The 26,269-nt window shown below is 42.0% G+C and overlaps 1 protein-coding gene across 2 annotated transcripts in view; it reads left to right on the top strand.

Moving 5' to 3' along the window:
* BCAR3 (BCAR3 adaptor protein, NSP family member) overlaps window positions 1-26,269 on the top strand; it is a 117,956-nt gene that overhangs the window by 14,210 nt on the left and 77,477 nt on the right. The window contains exons 1-2 of one of the 2 annotated variants that reach the window (XM_074961304.1): window positions 10,749-10,979; window positions 19,881-20,208. In XM_074961304.1, coding sequence (XP_074817405.1) covers window positions 19,889-20,208 — 320 coding nt within the window. In that variant the 5' untranslated portion in view covers window positions 10,749-10,979; window positions 19,881-19,888. Of the gene's footprint in view, window positions 1-10,748; window positions 10,980-19,880; window positions 20,209-26,269 lie in introns of those variants that run through there. The other variant, XM_074961303.1, reaches the window with a different exon arrangement.

Genomic DNA, 26,269 nt, shown 5'->3' on the forward strand with positions numbered 1-26,269 from the left:
CGCTCGGCGGTCAATTTATCGTGTCTTCACTAGACATGATAAATCGACCCCCGCTGGATCGATCGCTCCGGAGGTAAGTGTAGACATGCCCTTACATCAGTGGGAGGAAGGCTGTAGTATAGACACTGACATAATTAGGTCAACATGAGCTGCCTAGTGTAGACACTACAGCTCCTACACCCAGGCACATTTGTTCCTCCCTATAGTTCCCCGTGCGAAGCACAGGGAGGGAGCGTGGCCAGAGCTTATTGTACTCCAGATATCCCTAATATGTAGATTGCCCATTGGGAGCTGTAGCCAGTTGGAGAAGATTTGGGCAGTCTCAAGGGGGGGGGTGGGGAACTCTGTTCAGCAAAGGACTCTGCTGATACAGGTACAGCAGGATTTGATCTTATGTGTAGATGGGATGTAGTGTTTTAACTGTGTTACAATATTGTGCTACCACCTTCAAGAGAATGATTAAAATATGGTTTGATCTGAATTACACTACAAGACCAAACCATGCTTCAGCTGTGTTGGGGAGGGCTACTGTGTTGTAACCGGGTCCTGCAGTGTGATGGAAATGTCATTGTAGAAAGGGCAATGTAAATAGTAAAGGTACATATCTGGTTTGACATAACTAAGAAACATCTTTTAGGTTTTACCAGCATTAGAAGCTATTAATTTAAGAATTCATTGGTACCTTGATTGTCATGAACCTAAAGACTGTGCTGTTTGTATACAGATGAAATTGTACAGTAGCCATAAGAATGGAAAATAAAGTGAGCAGCATCAAAAAGTAGAGAGATAATTTCTTTTGCAGAATTCCAAAAAGCTAGCACTTTGTTTTTCAATGCAATTCCAGTTTAGCTGAATTCTGATTAACAACAGTTTGTGGCTTAAACTTACTTCATTTATATCTTTGGGGAATTTTGTAGAAATAAAATACAATTTTATCAAAATATTTTCTTGCCCAAAAAGGGAATATTTAAATCTTTATCTTTGAGAGACTGGCTATGTAATATGTCTTGGTATTTTTAGTTTGTTTATATAAATTTTCCTAGAGAGAATGAGAGATGGAGAGAAAGAGAGTGCCATTTTAATGGGATCTATGTTTAGATCTTTTATGGGTCCATTAGCCTAGTCTATGTGGTTTAAAAAAACAAAGGCCAACGTTGATATATTAAACAAATATAAGCATCATCATAGTTTATTGCCAGTGAATATAAAAGGAGATCAAAAAGCTGACGTGTAATTAACATGCTGTATCTTCCTGCTTCTGGTTTGGAAAGCTGTTTTTACATTTAAATTTCTTTATAAGTAACTATATGCTACTGTTGAATTTCTTTTCCTTTTGCAGTACACTGCTTTTTCTTTCTGATCTTCTGATCTTTCTTTCGTGATGCAAGGCAGAGGAGGCCTAAGATTTGTGCTATTAAGAAGGGAGATGGGAGAGCAATAAGCTTGCCACTCACGTTTTAACTCTAGGTACCTGCAAGCACAAACGGGCTTCATCCCCCAGAAAACAGTCTCCAGCAGCCACATGTTCCAGCACTATAATCTTCCATACTGTATACAGACTATACTGTAGTGATAGGAGCAATGTAGATAGACAGTGCAGCTATTTTTTAAAAAATCCATCCTCAACGAGGCTAGTAAATAGCCATATATAAAGAAATACCTCAGTCTTTAGCAAAGAGTTATCAGAGAGCCAAACCGATGAACAAAAGAGCCTACTTGGTCCTGCTGTTGAACACAAGTCACGCTCAAACAGATCAGCTTTTTCCCACTGTGTCTCTTCTGCTTTCCTTAAAAACCTTGGAATCACAGCCAGACTTTTCAGTTCAGTAGTATTCACTACCTGCTTTGCAGATTCCAGACTGGAGCCAAAGTATTCTGGTACATTTGCCGAGAGTCAGAGGAGGCTGCTTTGAACGCTTCCTTTAGCATAACAGTTGGGGATGACATCAACATCTGTGTGGTCTTTCTGCTTTCCTTCACAAGTTCAAGGATTGGAAATTTTTCTCCCACCTTTTCCCAGCTTTAAATGAGGAGCTCAAAAGCATAGACACAATTACAAAATTATAAACATACAGGTCTGTCTTTTATGTACCTCATGGGCCCTCGGGCAGTCCCAGATCCCAAAAGCAGCTGAGCTAAAAACTACAACCCAGTCCTTTGAAAGTTCAAACTTTGTTTATTCTTACTGTTTCTGTCTGGCTCCCTAATTATCCTAGATCTCCATGTCAGTCAGAAGGTGAATAAAAAATGTCTTCACTGAGGCTGTTAATTCATTACTTTCATTTGAGACATCACACAGAAATTGGAAAAACCATTGGTTTCCATGTACAAGGGGCCACTGTCACAAAACTGTGCTAGCCCATATTAATGGTGCTCGTCTACTGCTGGAGAAAAAAGGGAACATAGACCTGCTAGTGGACTGTTGCTGTAAAGAAGGGCACTGTGAAGACTCTTCCACCTACTCTTCCATTCTCGAGCAGGGGGAGGTTTGAAAACCATCCCACGATGTCATCTTTGCTCCCCTTCATTGGTTCACTACTTCTCTTCGGGGGTGGGGGGGAGGGAGTTGATAGATATGCAAATAAAACTGATTTCTCTTCAGAGACTTTCATTACTTCATTTTCCACTTTCATTAACACTGTTGCCACTGGATATCTCAAAGCATGTTTATTGTGAGCCTTAGTTGATGTGATGGGTGTATTAAATATTTTAACAAAGGCTTCCTTTTCCAAAGTGTTAGTCAGTGAAGTTAAATTGATGTAACCAAAAAAAAGTAACAGTTTTACTAAAAAATCTATTGGTGTAGGCTGTGTCTATACCAGTGGTTCTCAGGGCGACATGGGCTGTGTTATGTGGGCTGCAGGTTGAGAACCACAGTCCCCATCCCCAAACCCTCCACAGTCCCCTATGCCCAACACCCCCTGCCCAGAGACCCCTCCACAGAGGAATGGGCAGCCTAAAACCTGGGGTGCTGCAGCACCCCCACAAGCCCCTCATTCTTAGCACCCCCACCCCGTCACTGCCCAGAGTGCTCCCCCTCCCCACAAACCTGCCCAGAGTCCCACTCTCCCGCACCCTGCCCCCCTACTACACTCACCAGCCCCCTGCTGGCATTAGTGCTCCAGCAGGCTGCCAGACACTGCCTCCTCCTCAGCCAGCCCTGCTCCCTTTCAGACCAGAGCAGCAAATTTTGCATTTTTTTAGCACACAGCTGGGCCGCAGCTGTGTCCTAATTGGGCTGTATGTGGCCTGTGGGCCACAAGTTGAGAACCACTGTTCTATACTGTGTGGTTATGTCAGCATAGCTACTCCACCATAGCAGTGACAGTATAGTTCCTGTAGCGTAGACAAGCCTAAAGACTCCCTGCTGTTCTCTTTCTGGCATTTATATTGTTTGTTTCTTGAGCTATGTGGCAATATTAGCAGCGAGCATGTCTTAGAACTGCTCAGGCTTGTAGCTAGGCAAACAAAAGTGAGGATGCTTTGGGAAGGCAATAACAATATAAATGTGGTAAGAGTCCTCCCCACAGAAAACTGTGAAATGTCACGTGCAATCATCTGTATTTTAGAAGGATTTTAGACAATTAAAACCAAAACGCAAAGAAGGAAGCCTATCTACTATTTATTTGGAATTGTAGGAAACCTTGTTGATGACAAATTATATGCAGTTAAAACACCAACACGTATCAAAAACCTTGGTTCAGAAATACTCATATATACTCAAAAAAGGGCCCATATTGGATTTATGTGGTTCTATTTGTTTGTTATCCTCTCCTCCGTACATGTGGCAGGGACACTAGACTCCACTGTACACCCCGCAACAACAGTGAGGAGTCCTCAGCCCTCTCTAGCATTTGAGTTGGTATAATATTTTGCTACCAAACTTTCTGTTTAAAGAAAACCAATTTGAAACCTACTGATTTATTTTTGTGCTCCCTCTTTCCCCATTTGACAGTCTTTCCTTCCATGGCTTTTTCCCCTGTGGCCTGTTCTCTAAGAAGTAGCTTTCTTTCCCACTCTGGAGCCTGATCCACAGCCCATGGAAGTCAATGCAAGTCTTTCAATTGACTTAATGGACTTTGGATATGGCTCTTAACCTCTCTCTCTCTATGTTTTTTTGTTCCTCCGCCTTTTTCCTTCCACTTCACTCATTTTTTCCATAATCTCCCATCAGCTCTCAATCACAGCTCTCTTGCTTCCTCTTTTCTGCGTTATACTATTTCCCCTGGCTCCCTTACTTCTGCTTTCTATTCCCTGTCTACTCTTTCCTGTTCTGTTCTCTCCATGCCCCTCTTTAGCCCCTTGCCCAACCTTTCTTCTCCCACTTCTACGCCATATTCTAGTCAGTCTCCCCACACTTCCATATTCTCTCTCTCTCTCTTGCCCTACCTGAGGCTCCCATATCTTTCTTGCCTCCCCCATATTTCTTTCCCATTCTCCCACTGCTCCATCAATGCATCCATGTGCCCCAGCCATCATTAAAGGTCTGTAATGTGTTATTTCTACCTGTAAATGTCTGATGTTGGAGGCAGGATCTGCCTAGGAGTGGATTATTTTGTCCACTGGTGGTGTTAGTGAGATGGATTCCAGTACCTTTAGAATCTTTGATTTTTAAGATCAGGGTTCTTACCTCAAAGTAAAAAAAGAAAAATAAGCTCCATGGGCCAAATTCATCCAATTGAAGTCAATAGAGTTACACACTTTTACACCAGGCAGTGATACTCAGACTGAGGCTCGCAAGCTGCAAGTGGCTCTTTAATGTGTCTCCTGCAGCTGTTGGCAGCACATGATATTAAAACACTGATTTAATTATAAACCAATTAGGATGCTTTTACTATGTTATTAATCAATTGTAGTTGATAAAATAATAATACTTGGTCAGTCATTTTGCTGAGAGAATAATATATCTATATATAATATATAGATATAAAACTAAATATTTCCCCTATCATACTGTTTAAATACAAATATATAGTACTATAGTAAATGGAACAATGAATTCACACTACCGTGGCTCTTTTGGGTAATGCTGATAGCTAATTTGGATCCTGAACCACTGAGGTCTGAGTATCACTGCACCAAGACTTAGTCTAGCGCACTTGTTTTAGAGATATGGTCCTGGGTTGTGATGTTCAAATCAAAAGTTGGACCAAGATCTGAACTTTCCAAAAGTTCAGGAGGAAGGTGGGCACGGATGAATCATGTGTCTCAACTCAGGTCCATCTCTAATTTCTTCTTTTATAAAGGAAGGTGTATGGCCAGCAAATAGCAGTTGCTTTATTTTGATTTTTAAGCTATTCATCCAACACTACCAGAAGAAGCCTGACAGAAAAGATATGGCCCCTAGCAGCAAAACCTTCTGGCTGCTGCTATTGCTCATTACGCATTGTATTAATAGAATATAGGGTAGAGGCCATGTACATTTTTTTCCAGTACTAGATCAGACCACTGCTCCATCTGCTCTAGTGTCTTGCCCCTGGCAGCAACCACTACCTGATGCTTTATCAAAAGGAGAATTTCTTCATAATGCATCCGGCCATTGTGCGGTAAGGGGAGGGGATCCTTCCAGTGCCTTTTGGAGCCACTCAGTTTACATTTTGAAGATTAGATTTGATGAGTGTTAGATCAGGTTAGGAGCACTACACTGTATGCTGCTAAAATTTAAAGGGAAACCAATTTTTTTTTTAATGATACTGTCCATACCTTTTTATTACCTATTGCAAACTACACCTCAAGGGACTATAACTTTAAAATATTAGAGAGAAATTGCATTTTTCCCCAGTCTATTTACTTTGTGCATTTAAGAACACTGTATAATCAGTTTCACAGTTTTACCTGTTGTCTGTGTGGTTTTTTTCACAGTGGAAGGGGAGGGAAGTGTTGTTTTAAACAGGAAAATGTGATTGTAAAGCTATCACAATTGGCCAGGGGACTGAAGGGTAAGAGTTGTACCTGACACTACATTTAACTCATTTTGGGAAATAGACTAGATCCCTTTAATGCAACCTCTGCTGAAGGATCTTTGTTCCCCATAGCTTGTCTGTCAGATAGCTTCTTTAATTTTTGTTCTTTAGGATTTATTTGAAAATTTTGCCATAAAATGAGGAAGTGAAACTACAGTTTGAAAAAAACCTCAGCAGCCTGAGCTGACAAACAAACAAACAAAAAACACCAACAACCCCTGCAGACAGAAATTGAGTCTACTCTTAGAACGCTGAGCAGAGGTATAAACTGCACTGAGGTCCTGAAGGTGATTCCCACCTGTGCGCTATCTCTCAGCACAGGCACCCTATCTGATCTTAACTCTTCTGTAACCCATTCAGCACCCTATCTTCCCTTCTTTCCAGCTTTGGGGAGCTTGGCTACTCCTTTCCCATCACAAATATTCCTGACCCTCTCCTCTTCTCTGGAGGAATTCTACTCCCCACCCCCTAGCAAAGCCCCCTTTCCTGACTTTGACCCAGCTCTCAAGTTGTCCTGCTATTGTTCTCTTTTCAGAAGAGTACTCAGTCCCTGCCTCCTCCTTTGTCTCCCCATCCCTTAAAGCACTTGTTCTCAGTTAAAGATTCTTGATGGGCTAAGAAGTTACCTTAGGCTCCATCTATGCTCCAGATTCAAGTCCATGTTTTATTACTAGCTTGACAAGTTTCACTTTGGATTTCATTCTGTTGTGAAGTGATTTCAATGTAACATTTCATACAATTTTAGACAGGTCTGATTGGAGACAGATAAATATTCAGGATAATGCATAAAAATAAGCTGCAAGAGATAAGTTATTCTTTGTGCCTGGCAGAAATTAAATCCACTATCCAGGGATTTCACGTTCACCACCTATACATTATGGCTAAGGCTATGTTTTAGTCATGGGTATTTTTAGTAAAAGTCATGGACAGGTTATGGGCTATATAACCCGTGACCTGTCCATGACTTCTACTATATACCCCTGACTAAATCTTGGGGGGGAGGGGTGGCCCGGGGGTGCTGCAGGTGCTTGGGTGGGCATGGGCAGCAGCGCATGGCCCATGGGTGCCGCAGGTGCTGGGGGAGGGGCAGCAGCATGCGGCCCGGGACCCCCACTAGTACTGGGGGGGGTTGGCTGGGCCGGCAGGCTCCCTACCTGGCTCTGTGCCTCCCCGGAAGTGGGGACATCCCCCTCGCTCAGCTCCTAGGTGGAGGCATGGCCTGGCAGCTCTGTGCACTGCCTCTGCCCAGAGTGCCGGCTTCACAGTTCCCATTGGCTGGGAACCGCGGCCAATGGGAGCTGCGGGGGTGGTGCCTGCAGGTGGAGACAGCACACAGAGCTGCCTGGCCAAGCCTCTGCCTAGGAGCTGAGCGAGGGGGATGTTGCTGCTTCCGGGGAGCCCCCCGCCAGGTAAGCACTGCCCAGAGCCCGCTTCACCGCGTCCCGTGCCCTAATCCCCTACCCCCCCTCCCACCCAAACTCCTGCTGCTGCTGGGGACAGGGTGTGGTAGCCTGAGGCTGCCCCAGCAGCGGTCGGTGAGACTGGCTCAGCAGCTGCCTGAGCTGCCCCTGGGCCAGGCGCACCAGCAGCTGCAGAAGTCACGGAGGTCATGGAAAGTCACAGAATCCGTGACTTCTGTGGCAACTCACAGCCTTAATGAAGGCTGATTATATTCTAATCTTGTCCGTTTTATAACCTGATATTGGCTAATTGGTTTGGGGTGAGCATGTTCCACTTTCTGCTACTTTCTGGTGTGGCACAGAGGCCCTGAAAAATGAATAATCTACTGCTAATTGTTTGTCATTTAGATAGTTTAAGACGAGGTCACAACATAGTTTGAAATCAGTGAGAATGGAGGAAACTCCAACAACATTATATGGGAAGCTTATAATGAAGTTACAAGAAGAAAGCTCATTAGAATTGCTTCTGGGAAGAAAGAAGACAATGAAAGGGGTAGACTTCAGATTGAAATGAAAAATTTTGAAATAGCACATAAAAATATTTTTAAAAAGAAACAACCACTCGAGATCAATTCAATATCATTCTGTCTGGTAAGGCAGAGACAGCTCTTCACAGGCTGCTGCAACATTATGAGGAAAATGATAATAAAGTCCTTCGATTTGTGACTTATACATTAATAAGGGCTTGTCTGCACTGGCAATTTACAGCGCTGCAACATTCTTGCTTAGGGGTGTGAAAAAACACCCCCCCGAGTGCAGCAAGTTTCAGCTCTGTAAAGCACCAGGGTAGACAGTGCCCCAGCACTGGGAGCCGCAGTCCCAGTGCTGGTAGCTACGCCCCTCATGGAGGTGTTTTTTTTTAGAGCCGCAGCAGCACTTTAACGTTGCCAGTGTAGACTAGAACTAAGACAAAAGAAAGAAAAATAACAATATTAGCAACATTTTTCTGGATAACTGGAGACAGCAACAAAGGATCAGCATCTAACAAAGGAGAAAAAGAGGGATATTGAATTGGAAAAGTGAAGGGATCCAGTATGGAATGTGAGCATATCTTTGAAAAAAGTAGCAGTCCCAGAAAGATCTTTCAGGATGAGGGGTGATGTGCCTACCTTTGCATGTAAGCAATAACCCTCTGGTTAGGTCACTGGTAGATTTGAAGGTGACTGAAATACTTTATGAATACTATATGTTCTATATGCTTTCCTGGTTGTTATAAGGGGGTTATTGTAATACATGAGGTTAATTCAAGAAGAGGCTGTTTGCACATAGGCAGGAAAAGAGTATAACGGCTTCACTGAGTTGTCTATCCACCAACACTTGAGGGACAGTGAAAGAGCCATTGGCTTTCAAGTTCCACCTCCAGACACACTGCTGAGCTCAGCAGGTGGGTTTTGGACAGCAGGACAAAGAAGCTGCAGGAAACTGAGAACAGAAGCTTTTGGCTGGATTTAGAGAGAGGTCCTTAAGGCCAGGGGGAGAGAGAGAACAGGGAACAGACTGAGACCCAGAGATTAGGAGTCAGGAGGAAGACAGACCTGCCTAGGGCCCTAGGTAAGATAAGTAAGCATGCAGACCTGTTGTTTTAAAAATCCACTTTGTCTTGTTTGCTTTGTTCTGTGGTTAAATAAATAGTACTTTGGTTTATAAAAGCTGTTTTGGGTCTCTGTAGTCCATTGGTCACAAGCTCCTGAAGGGAAGAACCACAGGTACTGAATCCAGTCAGACCTGCTGGTTAGCATGGTTGATACACAGGGTTCTGTAGTTTAGGTCCTGATCTGACAGTGGGAGAATTGCATGATTCTGTCAGAGGAAAGGTAAAGGGGTGCACTCAGAGACCAGAACGGCAGCTAGCCCTGTAAGTGTGACATCAGCAGCAGCCAAGTTTGAACCCAAGACCTCTAGGTCCTAAGCAAAGGCTATAGTCACTTGAGCTAATGCTGGTAGCAGAGAGTTGTTAGCACATGGCTATTCTCTGTGGATCAGCCCCTTCCCCTGGGAAATGTCTGCCCCAACTGTGACAAAATCTGTGGATCCTGGATCAGCCTCATTAGCCATCTGCGGATCCACCAGGGTTAACTGGCTATCATTTTATGGAAGACAATCATCCTCAAGCTCCAGGGGATTGCCGACAAGTCAGGAAGGTGACACAGGCACACAGGGCCTGAATGTTACATCCAGAGGTGAGAAGGCAATTCAGAGGTGATGCGTGGGGAGGGAGGCATGTGGGCTCATGTATCTCCCCCCACCCCCCGATTTTTGGTTGCACCCCTCCAAACTCAGACAGGCTGGGTGGTTTGCTGAAGTGAGTCGGGGGTGGAGGTGGCACTCCCCCCCTGAACCCCACTAGGTGGGGTTAGCTTGAGCCCACTAGCATCACCACTGACCCCTAGGGTGGCATGCCCCACAGTTTGAAAACCTCTGTGGGATGGTCACTTGCCTCCCAGAACCTTTACACTGCCCTCCCCCACTGTGAACAGTTACGTGTTGCCTCTGGAAGGCGCTTTGCTGTTGTGAACAGACTAGCACTGGAAGTGAACAATAGGAGGGGGCTGAAGTGATCAAGGCATGAAATCAGTGATTCAGCAGAGTGAGAGTTGTGGTGGCTTCAGGTGGTGTTGCAGATGTGGTGGTAGGTGAACTCACAGGGTGGTGCAAGGTGCAAAGGAATTCCCTTGGTGTGAGGAGGACACATCTGGGTATAAACAAGAAGTAAAAGGGATGCTAGCTTGAGAGAGGAGATGGATGAGCTGGGTGTATGTACCAGTCCACATGCAGTGCATTGCATTGGCACAATGGGGAAGATAAATGATGGGGAGGAGGGACACAACATTTCTGTCTACTTGGGGCACCCTGATCTTTACATATGTTGCTTTTCTCCGTGTAAATGAGCCCTTGTTAGTTCATTGAGGGAAAGAGCTGTTTGTTTATTGCACCGAACACCTGCTGTTTTAATTGGTCACAACCATTGACAGGTAGGTGGGCTTTTGTCTCCGTGAATACACTTTACACTGCAAACTAGTTGCACCCATGTCTGGATGTGAGCAAAAATAGGTGCTAATATAATTAAATTATCTGGGAGTGAAGTGACAGTAGCCGTCTGGATTGCCCACTAAAGGTTGTGTTAGGAAGTGATAAATCATCACTTCAGTGGTATCTTACAGGGAGAAGTTAAAGTTCTCAAATCCATGGAAAAGGGCAACGGGAGGTCATCGCATGTAAATAGTATTTATGTAGGGGGTTCAGGGAGATTCAGCCTGAATAGTCTACCAAGGGGAGTGGCTGGAAAGCAGTAAATCACCGCTTGAGTGCTGGCTTGTGTGTCTCTCAGAACTGCGTCTGCAGCTGCTGAGCCGTTGCACGCAGTATGCAGAGCTCTAGGCTGCTCAATTAGAACTTCAAAAGGCTAGAAGAATTCTGTTCAATCAAAGTGGTTCTGGTTTAGCTGTGAGATCTGACTGAGAGCTGCCAGTGTCTGTCTGCCTTCCCGAACCGCTCTGGCTCCGAGATGAAGGGTATGCTGCACTGATCTGAAAGTGTGCGAGTACTCTTCAGAGAGGTAAGTGACTCCCTATTATTTGTCTAACTTCAGATTATGCAAAGGGACAAGTCACTGAACCAGAAGCCTTTAAACATTTTTACATCGCTAGTTTTCTCTGTATTTTGCTATCCCAGTAATGATACAATGATTCCGCGGGGGTGCTTTTACGAGACTTTAATGTGGAGATCTTTGGTCTATATAATGAACAGTCATTATTAACTAAATGAAAAGTGTTACTATGGTAATCGTGATGCACTGGAATTTGCCCATAAATATCCCAGCTAATTTAGTTTGAACAGACGGAGCTGGCGTTTGCACTTGCATATTCCAGATGATCAGTGAGCTGTGTTAAAAATATGCTGGGTTTGTATGTGTGTGTAAAAACATATGTATTTGTTCTAATAGTTTGGTGTGGTGGTCCTTGTTTACAATGTGTTGCCCTGATTACTGTATCAAAGGAGGCTCAGCTGCTTTGGAAATTAATTGAATGGGGCACAGCTGGAGGTAGAACATTTCGAGGAGACAAACTTTTCAACTAATCGCTTCGAAAGCTAGCAAAGAAAGAGAAGTAGCCTGCTATGTAACTGTGTTGACAACATTGTTCCTTTTCTTTGCTGGATGACGAATGAATAGCTGGTTGTATTTGTCTCCCAGGGGGAGGGGAGAAAGGAGAAGAGCTCAGAGCTGACTCACCCTAAACTATTTTGGTAGCTCTGAACTAAATCTGGTCTCGATTTTAGGCGTTTAGAGCTTTGCGGCGTTTGAGAGGAAGAGATTTCGGAGTTTAGCTACCACGGGGATGGGCTCTGTGGAAACTGCTTCAATACACAATCAAAGATCGGTAAACGACGGCTATTATTTTAAAAGCCAAAAGCAGCTGGTGCGTTCAGGCCCGTGTTCCACACAGCAGCCAAAGGAAAGATACAATGTTGAGTGTCAAGTCAATAACCGATCTCCTCATTTGTGATTACATAATTTTGCTTTGTTTAAGGAGGAGCCCATACCAAGATGCTGCTTCCTGTCCCGCTCTGTTACTGTTTTTTACATACATCCATTATTAGTACAAGATAGAAGAGCTGTATGTTTGCTACTGGAAAGAACTCTGAAATAGTTCATGGGGATGTGCCTGGTAACGCAGAGAAATCCTGGGACTAGAACAACGTGATAACAATAAATGGCTTCCCCGTGCCAAAAAGAGAGGAGGTCTTGTTGGTTGGTCTGTCTCTGTCTGCACAGAGGGGAAACCGCATAGCCGCTGGGACTAGAGGTGCTGCTACACCCCAGGCTTAAAGTGGTTTCCATCATATACAGGGTTTACAGTTTACTCCTGAGGGCATTCTGTGCCTAAAAATTATACGCACAATATTTTAAAATTCTGCAAGTTTTGTCAATAAATAAATGCAGAGGCTCCAGCATGGCAGTGGTGCGCACAGGCCACTGGCTTGCTGAAGGTGGGAGATCACCCTGCAGTCCTCTCCCAGCCGCAGGACGCAGACTCAGTGATGTGGTGAGGTTGGGCCCGAACCTAACACAGCACAAGGCCTGGACCTGCCCCAGAAAAATCCTGGGGCTCTGTGCCAGGTGCAAGGCAGGTGGGCTCAACCAGGCAGGATCCAGGTGTGGCGGGGCTCAGCATGGGGGGATCCAGGTGTGCAGTGAGAGGATTCTGTGTGGGACAATCTGGGTGCAGGCAGCTCTGGAGGAGGGGTCTATGTGTGGGGGGGGATCTGGATGCACAGAGGCTCGTTGGGGGAGTTCAAGGTGCAGGAGCAATGGGACTCTGCATGGGCTTTCCAGTGAAGGTGGTTGGGGCTAAGTGGAGGGGTCTGGGTGTGGGGGTCTCAGTGGGGGGAGTGGGGCTTGGGGTGGGGGTCTGGGTGCAGCTCGTTGGGGGTTAGTGGTGTGGAGGTCTGGATGTGGCGGCTCAGGGTGGTGCGGGGGGGTGGAGCTCGTCAGGGTGGGGGTTTGAGTGCAGGGAGCTCAGTGGGGGTAATCTGGGGACAGGGGTCCAAAGGCAGGGCATCTGGGTATAGGAGGCTTCAGATGTAGGGGGTTGAGATTCAGTGAGGTGGGGTTTGGGTATGGAGGGCTAGGAGGGTTGTGGATGTACCTGGTGAAGCTTGTCAAGGGTGTCTGGGTATGGGAGGTCCGTATGCATGGGGGTTGGGTGGATGTGGGAGCAGCTCCCCCTACAGTGACCCTTCCCATCCACAACTGAGGAGCAATGGGGACAGGAAGCAGGGGAGGATGCTGAGCTTCCTGCAGCGGGGGGAGGTTTCTGGGGGTGGATTTGACGCTGCCCCAGACACTCCTTGCAAGGGAAGAGGAAGTCTTGTCCTCTCCTGCCTCCAGCCCAGACCTGACTAGCAGCTGATCCTGGCTCAGGATAGGAGCCACTGGCTCCTGGGTGTCCCCCGCCCCATGGTGATTTACCTCTCTGCTGGCTGCTCTGGGTGCCTGAAACAATGTACCTGCTCTGCTAGGGAGTGGTGCTTGACTGCACTTGCAGATTCTCTTTGCTTCCCTGTCAGTCATTTTTATGCGGGAAAGCAAAGAAATCTGTAGGGGACATGAATTCTGCGCACGCGCAGTGGCACAGAATCCCCCCAGGAGTAACAATTTGATTCAGTGACTCAGCACCCCCACTATACAAATTGTTCCAGCACCCCTAGGAAACAGTGATTTTCATTTAAAGAGCTAGCTGAAAAATACTCCGATTTGACCACCATTTTATCTTCAGGAATGGAGAGAAGGAGGATCCAGAATTTTTTTTTATCCCTAGTCAAGGGTGTTTGTTGGCTGATCTGCCATTCAAAATCAATGAGCAGTTGCACTGTGTGGGTCTAATTTCATATTACCTTAACAGGGGTATGTAACATTTTCAGGGAACTGTATAGTATGGCAAAAGGGCCAAATGACGAGATACTAGGACTCAGTAAAAAATTAAGTAAGTAATATGAATACTTAATGCTTAGCTTTTATATAGCTTTGTTTCTTTATTCATAGATTTCAAGGTATTGTATAGATGCGGAACAGGTGAAATGACATGACATGCTCTTATTTGTCTTGACATGGAAGAGTTGGGAATAAAACCCAGGTCTCCTGATTTAGGCAAATGAAAATCAATGGGAATTTTTCCTGGTTAAGGACTTTGTAAAAATTAAAGGCTTGACTTCATTGGGATTTGAGGGCACTCAGCACCTTCTGGGAGGTGTTCAGATTTTCAGAATCTTTCAGAATGAGCTTCTCTAAGTATGGATATCAGAATTTGGCTGAGAATTTTTTTTTTAAATGTTCATCATAGAAACATTCATGATGATATAGTAGAGGTTTTCTGCTTGACAAAATGCATTTTTAGCTTTTAAATCAAAATCTACAAAATTATCTTGATCATGTTACAATTTAAATGACTTACAATCCCAAAGAACAGTTAAAATTGAAGTATTAAAAGTATTTATGCATACATTTTTAAATAAAAGTCAAAATTTAGTTTGTGGCCAGTTATTATAAATCTAATGAAATGATGTGATAAAAAGACTGATCTGAAATGTTTCTGACAAACAACGGGGGATTTGTTCAGTTAAACTTTTCTCAAAAGCGAGTTAAAAATCTAGTATGGAACATAGGCTGGCCACAGCTTTATTTTAATTTGAAATTGATATTGAGTAAGCCCAAGTCATCCTTGTTTATATGCTTTCCACTGACTCAGAATAATGGTTATAAAAAACTGTTCAAATAGGTTGTGAGCTTATCATAATATAGGATAAGGATTAATCAGCTTTTTTTTTTTTTTTTTAATTGTTAAGTACATTTGACATCTTTTCAGAAGCCTTTTCAAAGCCCTGGTCTGTCTGTAATCTCATGTTTGATGCTTGGCAGACTCTGGCTTGTTCCTGATAGAGGTTTAGATCCTTTGAACTCTTGCATGTGCTCTCACCCACTCACCCCCTTTATCATATCAGGTTATGGATTCCCTGAACCTTTGTATTCATTTCAAAGTCTTCAGGCCAGTTTGCCATGGAGGCTAGAGTACCAATTAATTTTATAATACCTGTAGCAAAGGCTTGGTAGTATGCAGGAATTTTTTAATCCCAGATAATTTTATGGAAGCACCTGTTGGTGCAGGAATACTTGTTTGAGTTTTAACTATTTTCTTGGTTACTTTAGACAAATGCAAAAAAAGTGTGTTGTGTTTTTTTTAAGTTCAAAATAGTTTGCAGCTACTACATCTATCCAAGCCACCTGCCAACTTCTGTGGTTTTTCAATCACATTTTCCTTTTTTATTTTATTTATTTTAAAATGTGCGGTTCTTCTCTCTTGATATGAAAAACCACCCACACCAGCAATGGGGAAAACTGAAGGCCTTGATCCTGCCATTGACTCTGCATGGGTCCTTCACTTGCGTGCAGAAGGCTGCCAGTGCCAATTCAATTTCAGGATCAGGGCTTTGCTGACTATACACTGAAAATGGTGAAAGGGACTATACACAAAGTGCTTGCAAATGTGCAAAGTAAACAAACTGAAAAATATATTTTTTCTGTAATCTTTCAATTACAATATTCTTAGGGATTACTTGTAATAATAGTACTGTAAGTAAAACGTTTTCAAACAGGTGTGTGTTTTAAATTGACTGTGTCCCTTTAAATGTCCCAAAATAGTTTGTTTACTTGAATTGGATATGCACATATTACTCTGCTCCATCCCTCTTAACTCCATTACTAGAGAGAGCAGTGAGAGACAGGGGTGAGATGGGGGGAGGAAGGAGGTTAGTATCTATAGTACAGTACAACCAAACCAAGTAAGACATACATCCAAAGAGCCTGATACAGACCCCCCACTGAAGTCAATGGGCATCTTTCTGTATGATGAGCTTTGGAGCAGAACTCGAGTGTGATATGAATCAGTTTTCATAAATATTTAACAATGCACTAATCGCTTAGCATTTTGAAAAGAGACAGTTTAAGACCCTGATCCAGAGTCCTTTGAAATAAGTAGAAAGACTCCCATTGACTTCATGGGATTCTTGAATCAGGCTGTAAATAGGGATTTCACAAATACAAAGGGGGCAGACAGGAGTGAATCTAATTTCTGTGGCCAAATGAGAAGTTTTCTCCTGGACAGACTGGAGTTACAGTTTTCACCATTAGACTTATTTTATTGTTCCTTCTCCAAAAGGACCACTTACTCTGTGAAGTAAGGTAGAAAAACTTCAGAGCATCTCTGGGGAAGGCGGGGGAAGGGAAGAGGTGTTTGCTTCAGGAAGGCAGATTGAACCATAATGTTGGCATTTTTATTCCCAAATCAGAGTCAAAATAGCTTTTTGAATACTCCATCTTAGGTATTTATAAGGCATATATCAGGTTGGTGTCTGAGCAATGATGTGAATAGAATCTTTGTTTTGGAATGCAATATTGTTTGGTTTTTCCCAGCAGACAGATGCCTTCACCCTGTTTCCAATCCCTCTGCAAAATTTCCCAATGCATCCACATTCATTAATGTACATGGTCATTTAAAGACCTCTTGGTCCATGCTTCCTCTGTTTGCAATATAATAAAAGGGTGGGTGAGTTCTTTCAAAATCTGTGCACGGAATCTGGAAAACATCTTGTCTATTAGCTAGGATCTGGATCTGGAGTCTTTTGTTTCTTCTGTAGCTGACTAAGACCAATTTGCTTCACAGATGGTCAAAAGCTGTCTTTGCTCTTCTTATGGGGCTAGGGGGAAGTAACGGGGACAGAGATATTGTACTATGATGAAAATACAAAATTCCTACCATAGATTTAGCATTATAGGAGACTGAAACAGTTTTTGTTCTGCCCTAAATAGAAGCAAGCTATACCATTTCCCAGGCTTTTACTCTAGTGTGACTGCATGTTAGCAAGCAGCAGTGTTCAGAACTGGGATTCCAGTCCCTTTTGTTCAGAAACCCTCTAGTATGTTGACCCATTGTGTCAGCTGTTGATTGAAACTGTTTTGGCAGGCAAAGAGTGCTCTCTAATAATGAGTGTAGTTTTCTAGGACTGCATCTACAGTAAATTCAAGCATTCCTGCTTGGCTCATACACTGAAACAATTGAAACATTCCAGAATCTCCAGCTGAAAAGGGGCTCATTCCTTGGAGCTTTGACATTCAGCAAAAGCAAAACTTGTCAGATAATCTGGCAATTTGCATTACTGAGCTGACCGTTTTGGTTATGTTGCTGAATCTTGACTTGCTTTTACGAGTCCATCAAGGAGTAGCAAGTCCTACTTCTGACCCTTGGTGAGGATGCTAGCAGGCATGATTATAGAAAAATTGACTAGACCTATTTTGAGGGGGGAAATGCTGTAATGCAATCAACATTTTTATGTATTAAAAATTAAAGTATAGCTACATATAATTTGCAAGTGGAGAGATAATTTATCAAATGTGAAAGCAGGATGTTTATGTCTCTCATGTGAATTCTCAAAACAGCACCTAAATGCTCATTTTGTATACCTAAGTGTGAATTTAAGTATCCAAATACTAGACTTACATATCCCATCAATGTGTATGCATTTGAAAACTGGGCTTATGGTATAGCTCATGTGGGGGGTGAAGGTGCTTTAAAATGTGCAGTAGCAAATTCATGGTTTAATACTTGGAAAAGTAAACCTGATGAGCCTTTCTTGTTTCACTGAAATAGATTGTCAGGTTGTTGTTTTAGAAATTAATATCTTTGATAATGGAAGTTATTGGTGCAGGCGGGTGGTCCTCTTTCTCTAGATATCACTACATAGGAAGTAGTCTGAAGTCTATGGTTAATGTGTGTGTCTATCACAAATTTTGGTGATAGCCAAAACTATAGCTGAAGTTACATTGCAACTTCTATTATTATATCCACTTGTTTTTGCATGCTTGTAACTTTTTGAGACTAAAACTTCATATGCTTTGTCTCAACTCAGAGATGAATTTACTAGCAAGTTTGAGGAAAATCCCTGATATGTTTGAGTTAAGGAGGCTGAGGAAAGTACATTTATTATAATACTTTTGCACTTATCAGTCTCAAGGTTTTTTATGAAGATGGTAAGTACCATCATTAGGTGCAAAATCAGAGGCAATTCTAAAAGTTGGCTCAGTGCGGGCAAGTTAGGCTGGGACTTCCAAACTCCTGTAAATATGGGGTTTGGGTGCCTACTCAATTAAGGTTCCAGCCTCAATGTTAGTGTGAGTTTTGAGAACCTTCATTTTTTTTCGTTTCTTGACTTTGATTGGGAATAGTTAACTTTTTAGCCTTAATGCTCTGTTTAGTATATGGACCAATGGAGTTATACCAATTTACACTAGCTGGGAATCTGGCCCTGGATCTATATCCTGCATTTTCTGTTTTGGACCTACCTCTGAATCAATTATGTTGGCATGGGTAATCAAAAATGCAAAGCAGCCTGTACAACACAGTAAAATTTTGAATGAACTTGCAATATTTTTTGTTGCCACCAGGTAGAAATGGCTTCCCCAAACCACATTCTGAATGAAGATGTAAACAATAGGAGGGTCTGAGATTTAGTGGTCACATCAAGGGACACATCATAATCTGTCAGAAAGACCTCTTGAAAGGTTTTTATTTTAATTTAATCCCTGTTAGTTGACTCCATCTACAAGAGCACAACTTCCCATAAACATTACACAACATGCAAGAGCAATTCTACAGAGCTTCTGCACTTGGAACTTTTCACTTTCACATTATAAGTGATGTCATCAAGGTCCTACCATAAATACCTTGCTCTAATTACAGATAGTGTTTTTATTTAAAAAAAAAAAAAAAAAAAGCGGGAGGGAGTTTTTATCAAGTCACAACACATTTGTGGAGTCCATGGCTAGATTCTCAGCAGCATCCGAGGCCTTTGTGGTGCAGCTAAAGTGGAGGGGGGAGAGCGTAAAGGTAGTTTTATGAGCTGAACCCTGACATAAGTGAGATCAGCCTCAGTGTTGCTCTAAATTATGCCTGGCTACAATAACCCGCAAAGACCCCCGGCGCTCTAACAATGTCCTGATTTTGGAGCTGGAAGTGGATGGAGTGGGGCATAGAGCCGGTGTAGCCATCACTACAGGACCTCTGGATTCCCGTAAACCAGAGGCATCCATTGGTAGTCACTTAATGCTACTTTATATTTGTGGAGTGGCAGAAAGCAGCCTTATCAGGGGGCCAGAATCTGACCCTATGAATTTACACCAAGTGTTGTAATTTTGTTCATGTTGGCAGAGATATGTTGGAGACACCTCTCTGTTGTAGGCCAGGGTATAATTGACCAAATTCACCTCTAATGTAAAGTTGCATCCCACTTATATCAGTAGTGAATTTGACTCAGTTGGCCTGTGTATTCTACAGAAAAGAATTCCAGTAATCTACTGCCCTTCTCTTTTGGATAAAATCCTTTGTTTTACAAACTATTAAAAATATTTGCCTCAGGTCTGTAGTGCCCACTACTGAGTTTAGACTAACAATCTTTTAAACTAAGCCTTGGTCTGTACGTTGTTGGGTTTTTTTTTTCCTGACAGTTTAGTTTCAGTTAATGATTCCAGACTGATGTTTGACCTTTCAAATGGAATGGTTTCTAAGAACTCCGGGTAAAACAACAGATAAGAAGATAAACCTTGTAGGTAATAGCAGATTATGGCCCAGATCCTGCAAACACTTGCATATGTGTTTAAGTCAATTATTTTAATGGGGCTATTCACATGCATAAAGGTTAAGTACATTTGTATAATAATCTGCAGGATTGGAATTTATGAGATTAGGTCATTAATTTAGTGTATATTTGAAAAGCATATAAATTGTCTGCCTTCTAATACAAGAAGTGTAATGTTAATAGAGACAACAGCAAACAATGTTGTTTAATTTCATTTAAAATGGCAGCACTAGTGATTGATGAACGCTGTGGGTAATTTTTTATTTTTCAGAGCTGAGAATGATAGCTGCTGGAAAACTTTCAAGTCTCCCCAGAAATATACAGATGAACCATCAGTTCTCACTGGCTTCTTCTATGGATCTTTTGAGCAGCAAACCTCCTCTGACCGAGCATCGCTTAGACCCTTATCAAGATATTTCTATCCATGGCACTCTCCCTAGGAAGAAAAAGGGGACCATTCCCATTAGATCTTGTGATATGTTTAGCCATATGGGAACCCTGCCGTTCTCCAGAACACATAGGCAGCAGTCACCTTTGATTCAAGATGTCCGAGAGGAGTATCCCCTGCAAGACAGGAAGAGTGAGAAACTCCACTTCAGGTACCTTCTTAAATTTAACCCAGATGTTTGTTTTATAAGAGCTGTACTGTATCCTTCTAGAACGCCTGTCCTCTACTTATAAGGCTACACTGGCATGGCTGAGCCAACATGGGCATGACCGTGAGCTGGTGCTCAGCTTGAGTCAGCCATTAGTGAGATGGCCCAAAGTCACAAGCCAGGTTTTAGGTCAGCTTCTATGTAATTATTACACAAAAAATGAAATCCAATGCATTTTGCTAATTATGAGGGAAATTTTTGCATCTTATTTCATAGATTAAAATGAAAAAAAGTCTTAGGTGGTGGTTTGATTAAGTTTTAAATATTGTAAATTTTAATAATTTTTGTTGCTTTGTTCCTGTAGATTCAGAAATTTCTGGTGTGTGTGTGGTGAGAGGCAGGTCTAATTAGTTGTCCTAGTAAAGATAAAAATATTCTGGCCAAAAATTTTAAATGTTGGTACCTAAACTTAGACACTTGAAGTATTTGGGAGCACTACTGAAAGCCTCAGTTACTTACAATAATGAGTGAAGTCTAAGAACCTGCATCAGATAGTCATTCTATTAACTTCAGTGAACACTGTATCAGTCCCTAAATGTCCTGATTTTCAGAGATGCTGATCCTTCAATGGCTCTGGACAGCCTCCTCATACCATTTTGTGGGATATCTACTTAGGTTTGCCCACATGTTACACTCAAAGGGTGAAATCTTAGCTCCATTGAAGTCAATGGCAAAACTCCCACTGACTTCAATAGGGATACTATTATTTATTACTATTATTTAGTAAGTGATAGAGAAGAAGAATTAGGGTGCAAAGTTGTAAAAACACAGTCACGGAGCATAGGCAAAGTATTGTTGACAGTCCCATAAGAATGGCAGGATTGTCTCGGGTGGGTGCCAGAGTCAGGAAAAACAGAACAAACTTGAGTATAACACAGTGGATTAATAAGGTACAAAGAATACGAGATCCCATTTTGCTGCTTGGATTTCAGAATTGGCATGGTTAAGAAAAGTAGCCAAATGGAACTTCTACATTGGGATTTATAGTTATACTGTAAAAATGTATTTACCAATCAGATTTCATCACACAACCTTTGATTGAAGGAGCGAAATTGTATATGCTCTGTTCTTCTGGCAGATCAGATCAGCCTTCTCCTTTTAAGGGTGAAGTTAACTGAATCTATATTGTTAGTAGTGCTTGAGGACAAGCTGAAAGGTTGTTCAGGAACAGTTGTTTGTTTCTTTCTACCCTCCAACAAATCAGTCTGGGTAAATGGCTTCAGAGCACGTAATATTCCTCTCCATATGGTTTATAGGGCAATGGTCGTGAGGTGTAATTGCTTCCTGCTTGTTTGGCCTGGCTTGTGAACCTGTTGAACTCCTTTTAATTTTTATGTGATGAGAAAGTGCATGCACCCAGAGATGTTATCAAAAGAAGAATGTGACATCATACACTGTTGCTTTCTCACAATCTTCCTTCACATAACAATTACTGTACAAGTATAGTTTACAAGAGATGTACCTTCTCTCTTTTAGAGAATAGGGCCTCCAAATTACATATATTTATACTTGTGCTATTAGGAATATTGCTGCAGTCTCAGCAAGAACAAAAGTGTCAAGAGGGGAAGGACAAGTCTCACCCAGAATGAGAACATGATGCTACTCAAATAATAAGGGATGTTGTTAGTAATAGTGCTTTCTACTGCCATGTAGGAGATCTGGTTGGTCTCCCAGCCACCTTGCTAGATTAGTCAAGAGCTACTACCATACATCTCTGACTAATGTTTACAGTGCTGGCAACTGATGTTAGACCTGAAGTCACTATCCACTCGCACCATGAGTAAATGTGTAAAAGAGCTGTGACATCCATAGGTAAATATATATATGATGGCAGACATATGGAGCCAGATTCTTTACCCCTTGCTTACGTTGAATGAGAACATACTCTGCCAGTAGGTTTGGTTTGTGGTTTTTGTTTTTGTTTTGTTTGTTTTTTGGTTTTTTTAGGAAAGCTAGAAATTGCCGTATTCTGCCATCCTCCTTGGTGTGTCATGTTGTAAATCTGCACCTTTGTTCAATAGCTAAAATTTAAGATGGTACATTTAGACACAAATGCAGAGCACATTTATGATTTGCGTGTAGTGAGCTTTTGTCATAATCAGCAGGGATCACATTCTGATGCTCTCACGATGTTGAGCATGTTGAAATCAATGGGACTGTTGGGGTAGTGAGGAGGCTCTACTCAATGTGAGTGAGGGTATACGTCTAAGCTCACTGGCACTGAGCATTCCTACAGTTTGATAAGACAGATAGATATCCCTCTTGTACTACTGATTTCTGTGTAAAATCTCCTGGTGAATGAGAGTTGGAGATCTGTTCCTCAGAGTAGGAGCTGCATTGCAAACAAGCGTATCTGAGGCAATCACTAGGGTAGCTCAGTTTGCGTAGTTAAGAGAACACAGCACTGAATAAATTCTTTTGTGGCCAGTTGGTTCTTTTTTTATATAGTGTTTTACTTTCACTTAAACTTACTCTAGAAGCCTTATTGAAATTGGGAGAATCCCTGTCCACTTCCATCACTGTGTTGACATAACAATAAAGCAGGGTTCTAATGCTTAGCATTGTAGTTGCTATGAACTGAGGTTAGAGGATCCTAAATATTGAATTGTGATTCAGAATGTCAAGGTTGCCAGCTCTAGTATTGTGCTTTTGGGATAGATTTTTTTTTTTAAATAACATTTATTGAGACTTTATATATCAATACACTCTTCCAAGAGTTTAAAGTTAAGAATAAAACCGTGAAAACACAATGGAGACCATACACAGGGATCAGTTGAAATTGCTGGGGAAAGAAACCGGATACAGTAAAGAGCAGAAAAGAAAAAATATAGTAGGTATCCAGAGTGTACAATACTCTCGTGCAACTCTGAGCATTAATTTATATTTCTCCCTTGGTTTTTATTTCCAAACATTCCTCTCATATCTCCTGATACTTTGTCAAGTCATCTTTCAATATCAGTTGGTTGTGGGGGAGAGGAAGCTATTTCTCCCAGGCATTGATTTAAAACATGTATGAATGGTATCATATGTGAGCTACTTATTAAAATTACATTTTACTTTACACAAGGTAGATTATATATTTTAAATATCTATTGTGTAATGTACCTTGATTATATGAAACGGCTTTTTTCCAAATAGGGACGTTTCCCTGTGACCCTCGGAGCACCCCAGTGCCATAAGGCAAACTGCTCTGTGGTATCTAGCAGTGAGCCTCAACTGTCCTGACAAGTTCAATGTAACCCAACTTGATAGTGTCATAATCTATATCTAAAGGGTGTCCTGTAAGGTATAATATGCGAACTGGTAACATGCTCATCATTAATATTACTGTGTCGTGTATGTATGGGTGATACAGACTCTACATTGAGCAAAGAGGCAATAAAAGTTCATTTACAGAAAAGGTAAACAAAGCCATCAAACTAGTGAGTGGGGGAGATGGGCACTTAAGTATCACAATGGGAGGCAGGGAGACACTGCAAAAATTAACATGGCGTGAGGTTCGTGGTGGACACAGCAAGCTGAGCCCCCATGAGAGTGTCCTGACTTTGGAGATAAAGGTAAAACAGAGGCTAGAAGTGGAGAAAGAGCAAGCCATTTTCATATCCTTCACTAGAAGGAACAAAGAACCAAGCGCTTTGAGCTCTGTGTTGGGCCCTGGCTAAGAACTGGCTGCCCATGCTGGAAGAACTGTGGTGAAATCTGCTTTGAACAAAAGATTCTAGTTGGTTAAGTTAGGTTTTAGTCTTAGTGTATTTTTACTTTCTATCTCAATTTCTTTTACTTGGTATCACTTAGATATCTGTTCTTTGTTAATAAACTTGTTTTATTACACAATCATCTCAGTGCAGTGTTTCAAACTGAAGAGTAAAATCCTCAGCCACACTAACGGACTGGTGCTTGTACTGCCTCCCAGGAGCATCAAACTTGATAAGGTTTTGTGAGGGCTGCAGTGGGGGGGTGGTTTTGGGAGGACTGGAGAGGCTGTTGGAGTCACCCTGCAACTAGCCAGGTTGGTGGAACGCAGGGTGAGGGCATTTTGCTGTGAGCAGGGCTCTGAGACAGATCTGTACAGCACAGACACACACGGGGTTACAGGGCAAGTAGTGACACAACCTCTTACTGGTCTGAACCCCCAAAGCATCACAGTCCCCAAAATACTTTTAATTGAAAATTTTCTTGTTTATCTGATCCCCAATTCTTCAAACCTGTTTAGTGTCTTCTCTCTCTTCCTCCTCTCTTCCGCCCCATTACATTTGGCTAATCAAGCTCTGAAGGACCGCTTTATGGTTAAAACATGGGGCTGCTGACTCTCCCATAGACTTACTGAATGATCTTTGGGCAGATATTCAGGCAAAATTTTTGAAAGCTGGGCACCAAAAGTTAAACACCATATTTGGTACCTAAATAAAAGTGGCCTGTTTTTCAGAGGAGCTGATGCTTGCGGCTCCCAGTGAAGTCAATGGGAACTATGACTCTTCAGTACCTCTGAAAATCAGGTCCTTAACCTCACTTTGCCTCAGTTCCCCATCTGTAGAATGGAGATAATATTTACTGAGAAAGCAGGGGTGTTGCAAGGCCTAATTACTGTCTGCAAAGTTTTTTGAGATCTTCTATTTGAAGCTGTTACACTAGTGCACAGTATATTATATGAGTAAATGTTTTTGCTTATTCTATTCTGGTGTTTTCTCAGTTTGCAAAGAAAAAGACTATTTACGCCCTGCATGTACTGTCCATTCAAGGGCTCAGAGCTGGAGCCATGTCCGTCTTGAAAGTGTTGTTTTGTGTGTTGTGTGCAGTGTTTCTTGAATGTTGTCAAGTAAATATAAATAAAGGATTTCCCTTTGACGCCAGGTCCATGGATCTTGTTCATTGATTAATTTGACCTTGCAGAATGTTTTTATTTAAACACCGGAATTACTCAAGTGTTTCCTTGCAATGAGACTTAGTCATTCTGGGTTGCTTTCTTTGGCTGACATCAGAAAACCCACCACTTTCTACGTCCTTTTATTTAGTTTCGGGTTGGATTTTTGTGAATGTCTATTCTTCTGCTTGACTGAAGATGAGCTCAGATTCTTTCCCACATCTTTTGGTGAACTGGGTATTTCCAGAACACCACTGGATAGAATAGTAATATGAAGTACTTAATTTGGCTGCTCTGGTACTATGAGAGGTGGGTGTGAAAGGTCATGAACATTTTTCTAGTCAAGTCAGAAGTTTTCTGTTAAACTTTTTTGTGGGGTTTTTTTTTTTTCTCCTGGTTTTCTGCCAAACCAAATATCTACACAAATGTAGATTTTATACATATGCTAAAAAGCATATTCCTTCAAAGCTTTTAGGTTTACTTTTTAATGTATCAAATGTGCCTAATTATTAAACACCTCAAACCACATGGTCACACTTTAAAAAAAAAAAAAAAAATTTACAAAATCTTTTGAAAGAATAGGCTTACTGCAAATGCAACCAACCAAACCCCGAGTCAAGCAAAAGTCTGAGAAAAGAGATGGGTCATATATCATGCCCCAACAGCACTGTTGGGCCAGCAAAGGAAGCAAAATAACCGAGGTCACCTGGTTTTTGATTATTATGATTCCCATTGACTGGGTCAGTGAAGTTGGAAACTAGTCTTCCAATGCTGGAGGTCATGCAATTTCACCCTTGCTCTTTATCACAGCAAGATGTCCTTCATAAATATGTTACATCTAAAAATAATGCAAATTAGTATTATCATTGCGCATAAGAAAACACTGTTGCCTGTTAGTGGTACCACCCACGCTGTGCAAAGCTGGTGGTGAAGGCAACTGTGGAAGACATTTGCATAGTTCATTGCCCTGGATCCTAAGCTGAGGAGATAACCAACTGAAATCTTCTTTCCTTATGAGCCTGTCAGTAGCACCCCCATAACAACTGCCAGACCCTTATAGACAAATATGATTTCAATGTAAGAGCTAAGATGATGTGTGCATTCTCAGCTGTTCTTTCACAGGAGAGGCACAGGAATTTCTGA

This window comes from Natator depressus, chromosome 8 (genome assembly GCF_965152275.1).
Source record: "Natator depressus isolate rNatDep1 chromosome 8, rNatDep2.hap1, whole genome shotgun sequence".
In the NCBI taxonomy this organism is placed as follows: Eukaryota; Metazoa; Chordata; order Testudines; family Cheloniidae; genus Natator; species Natator depressus.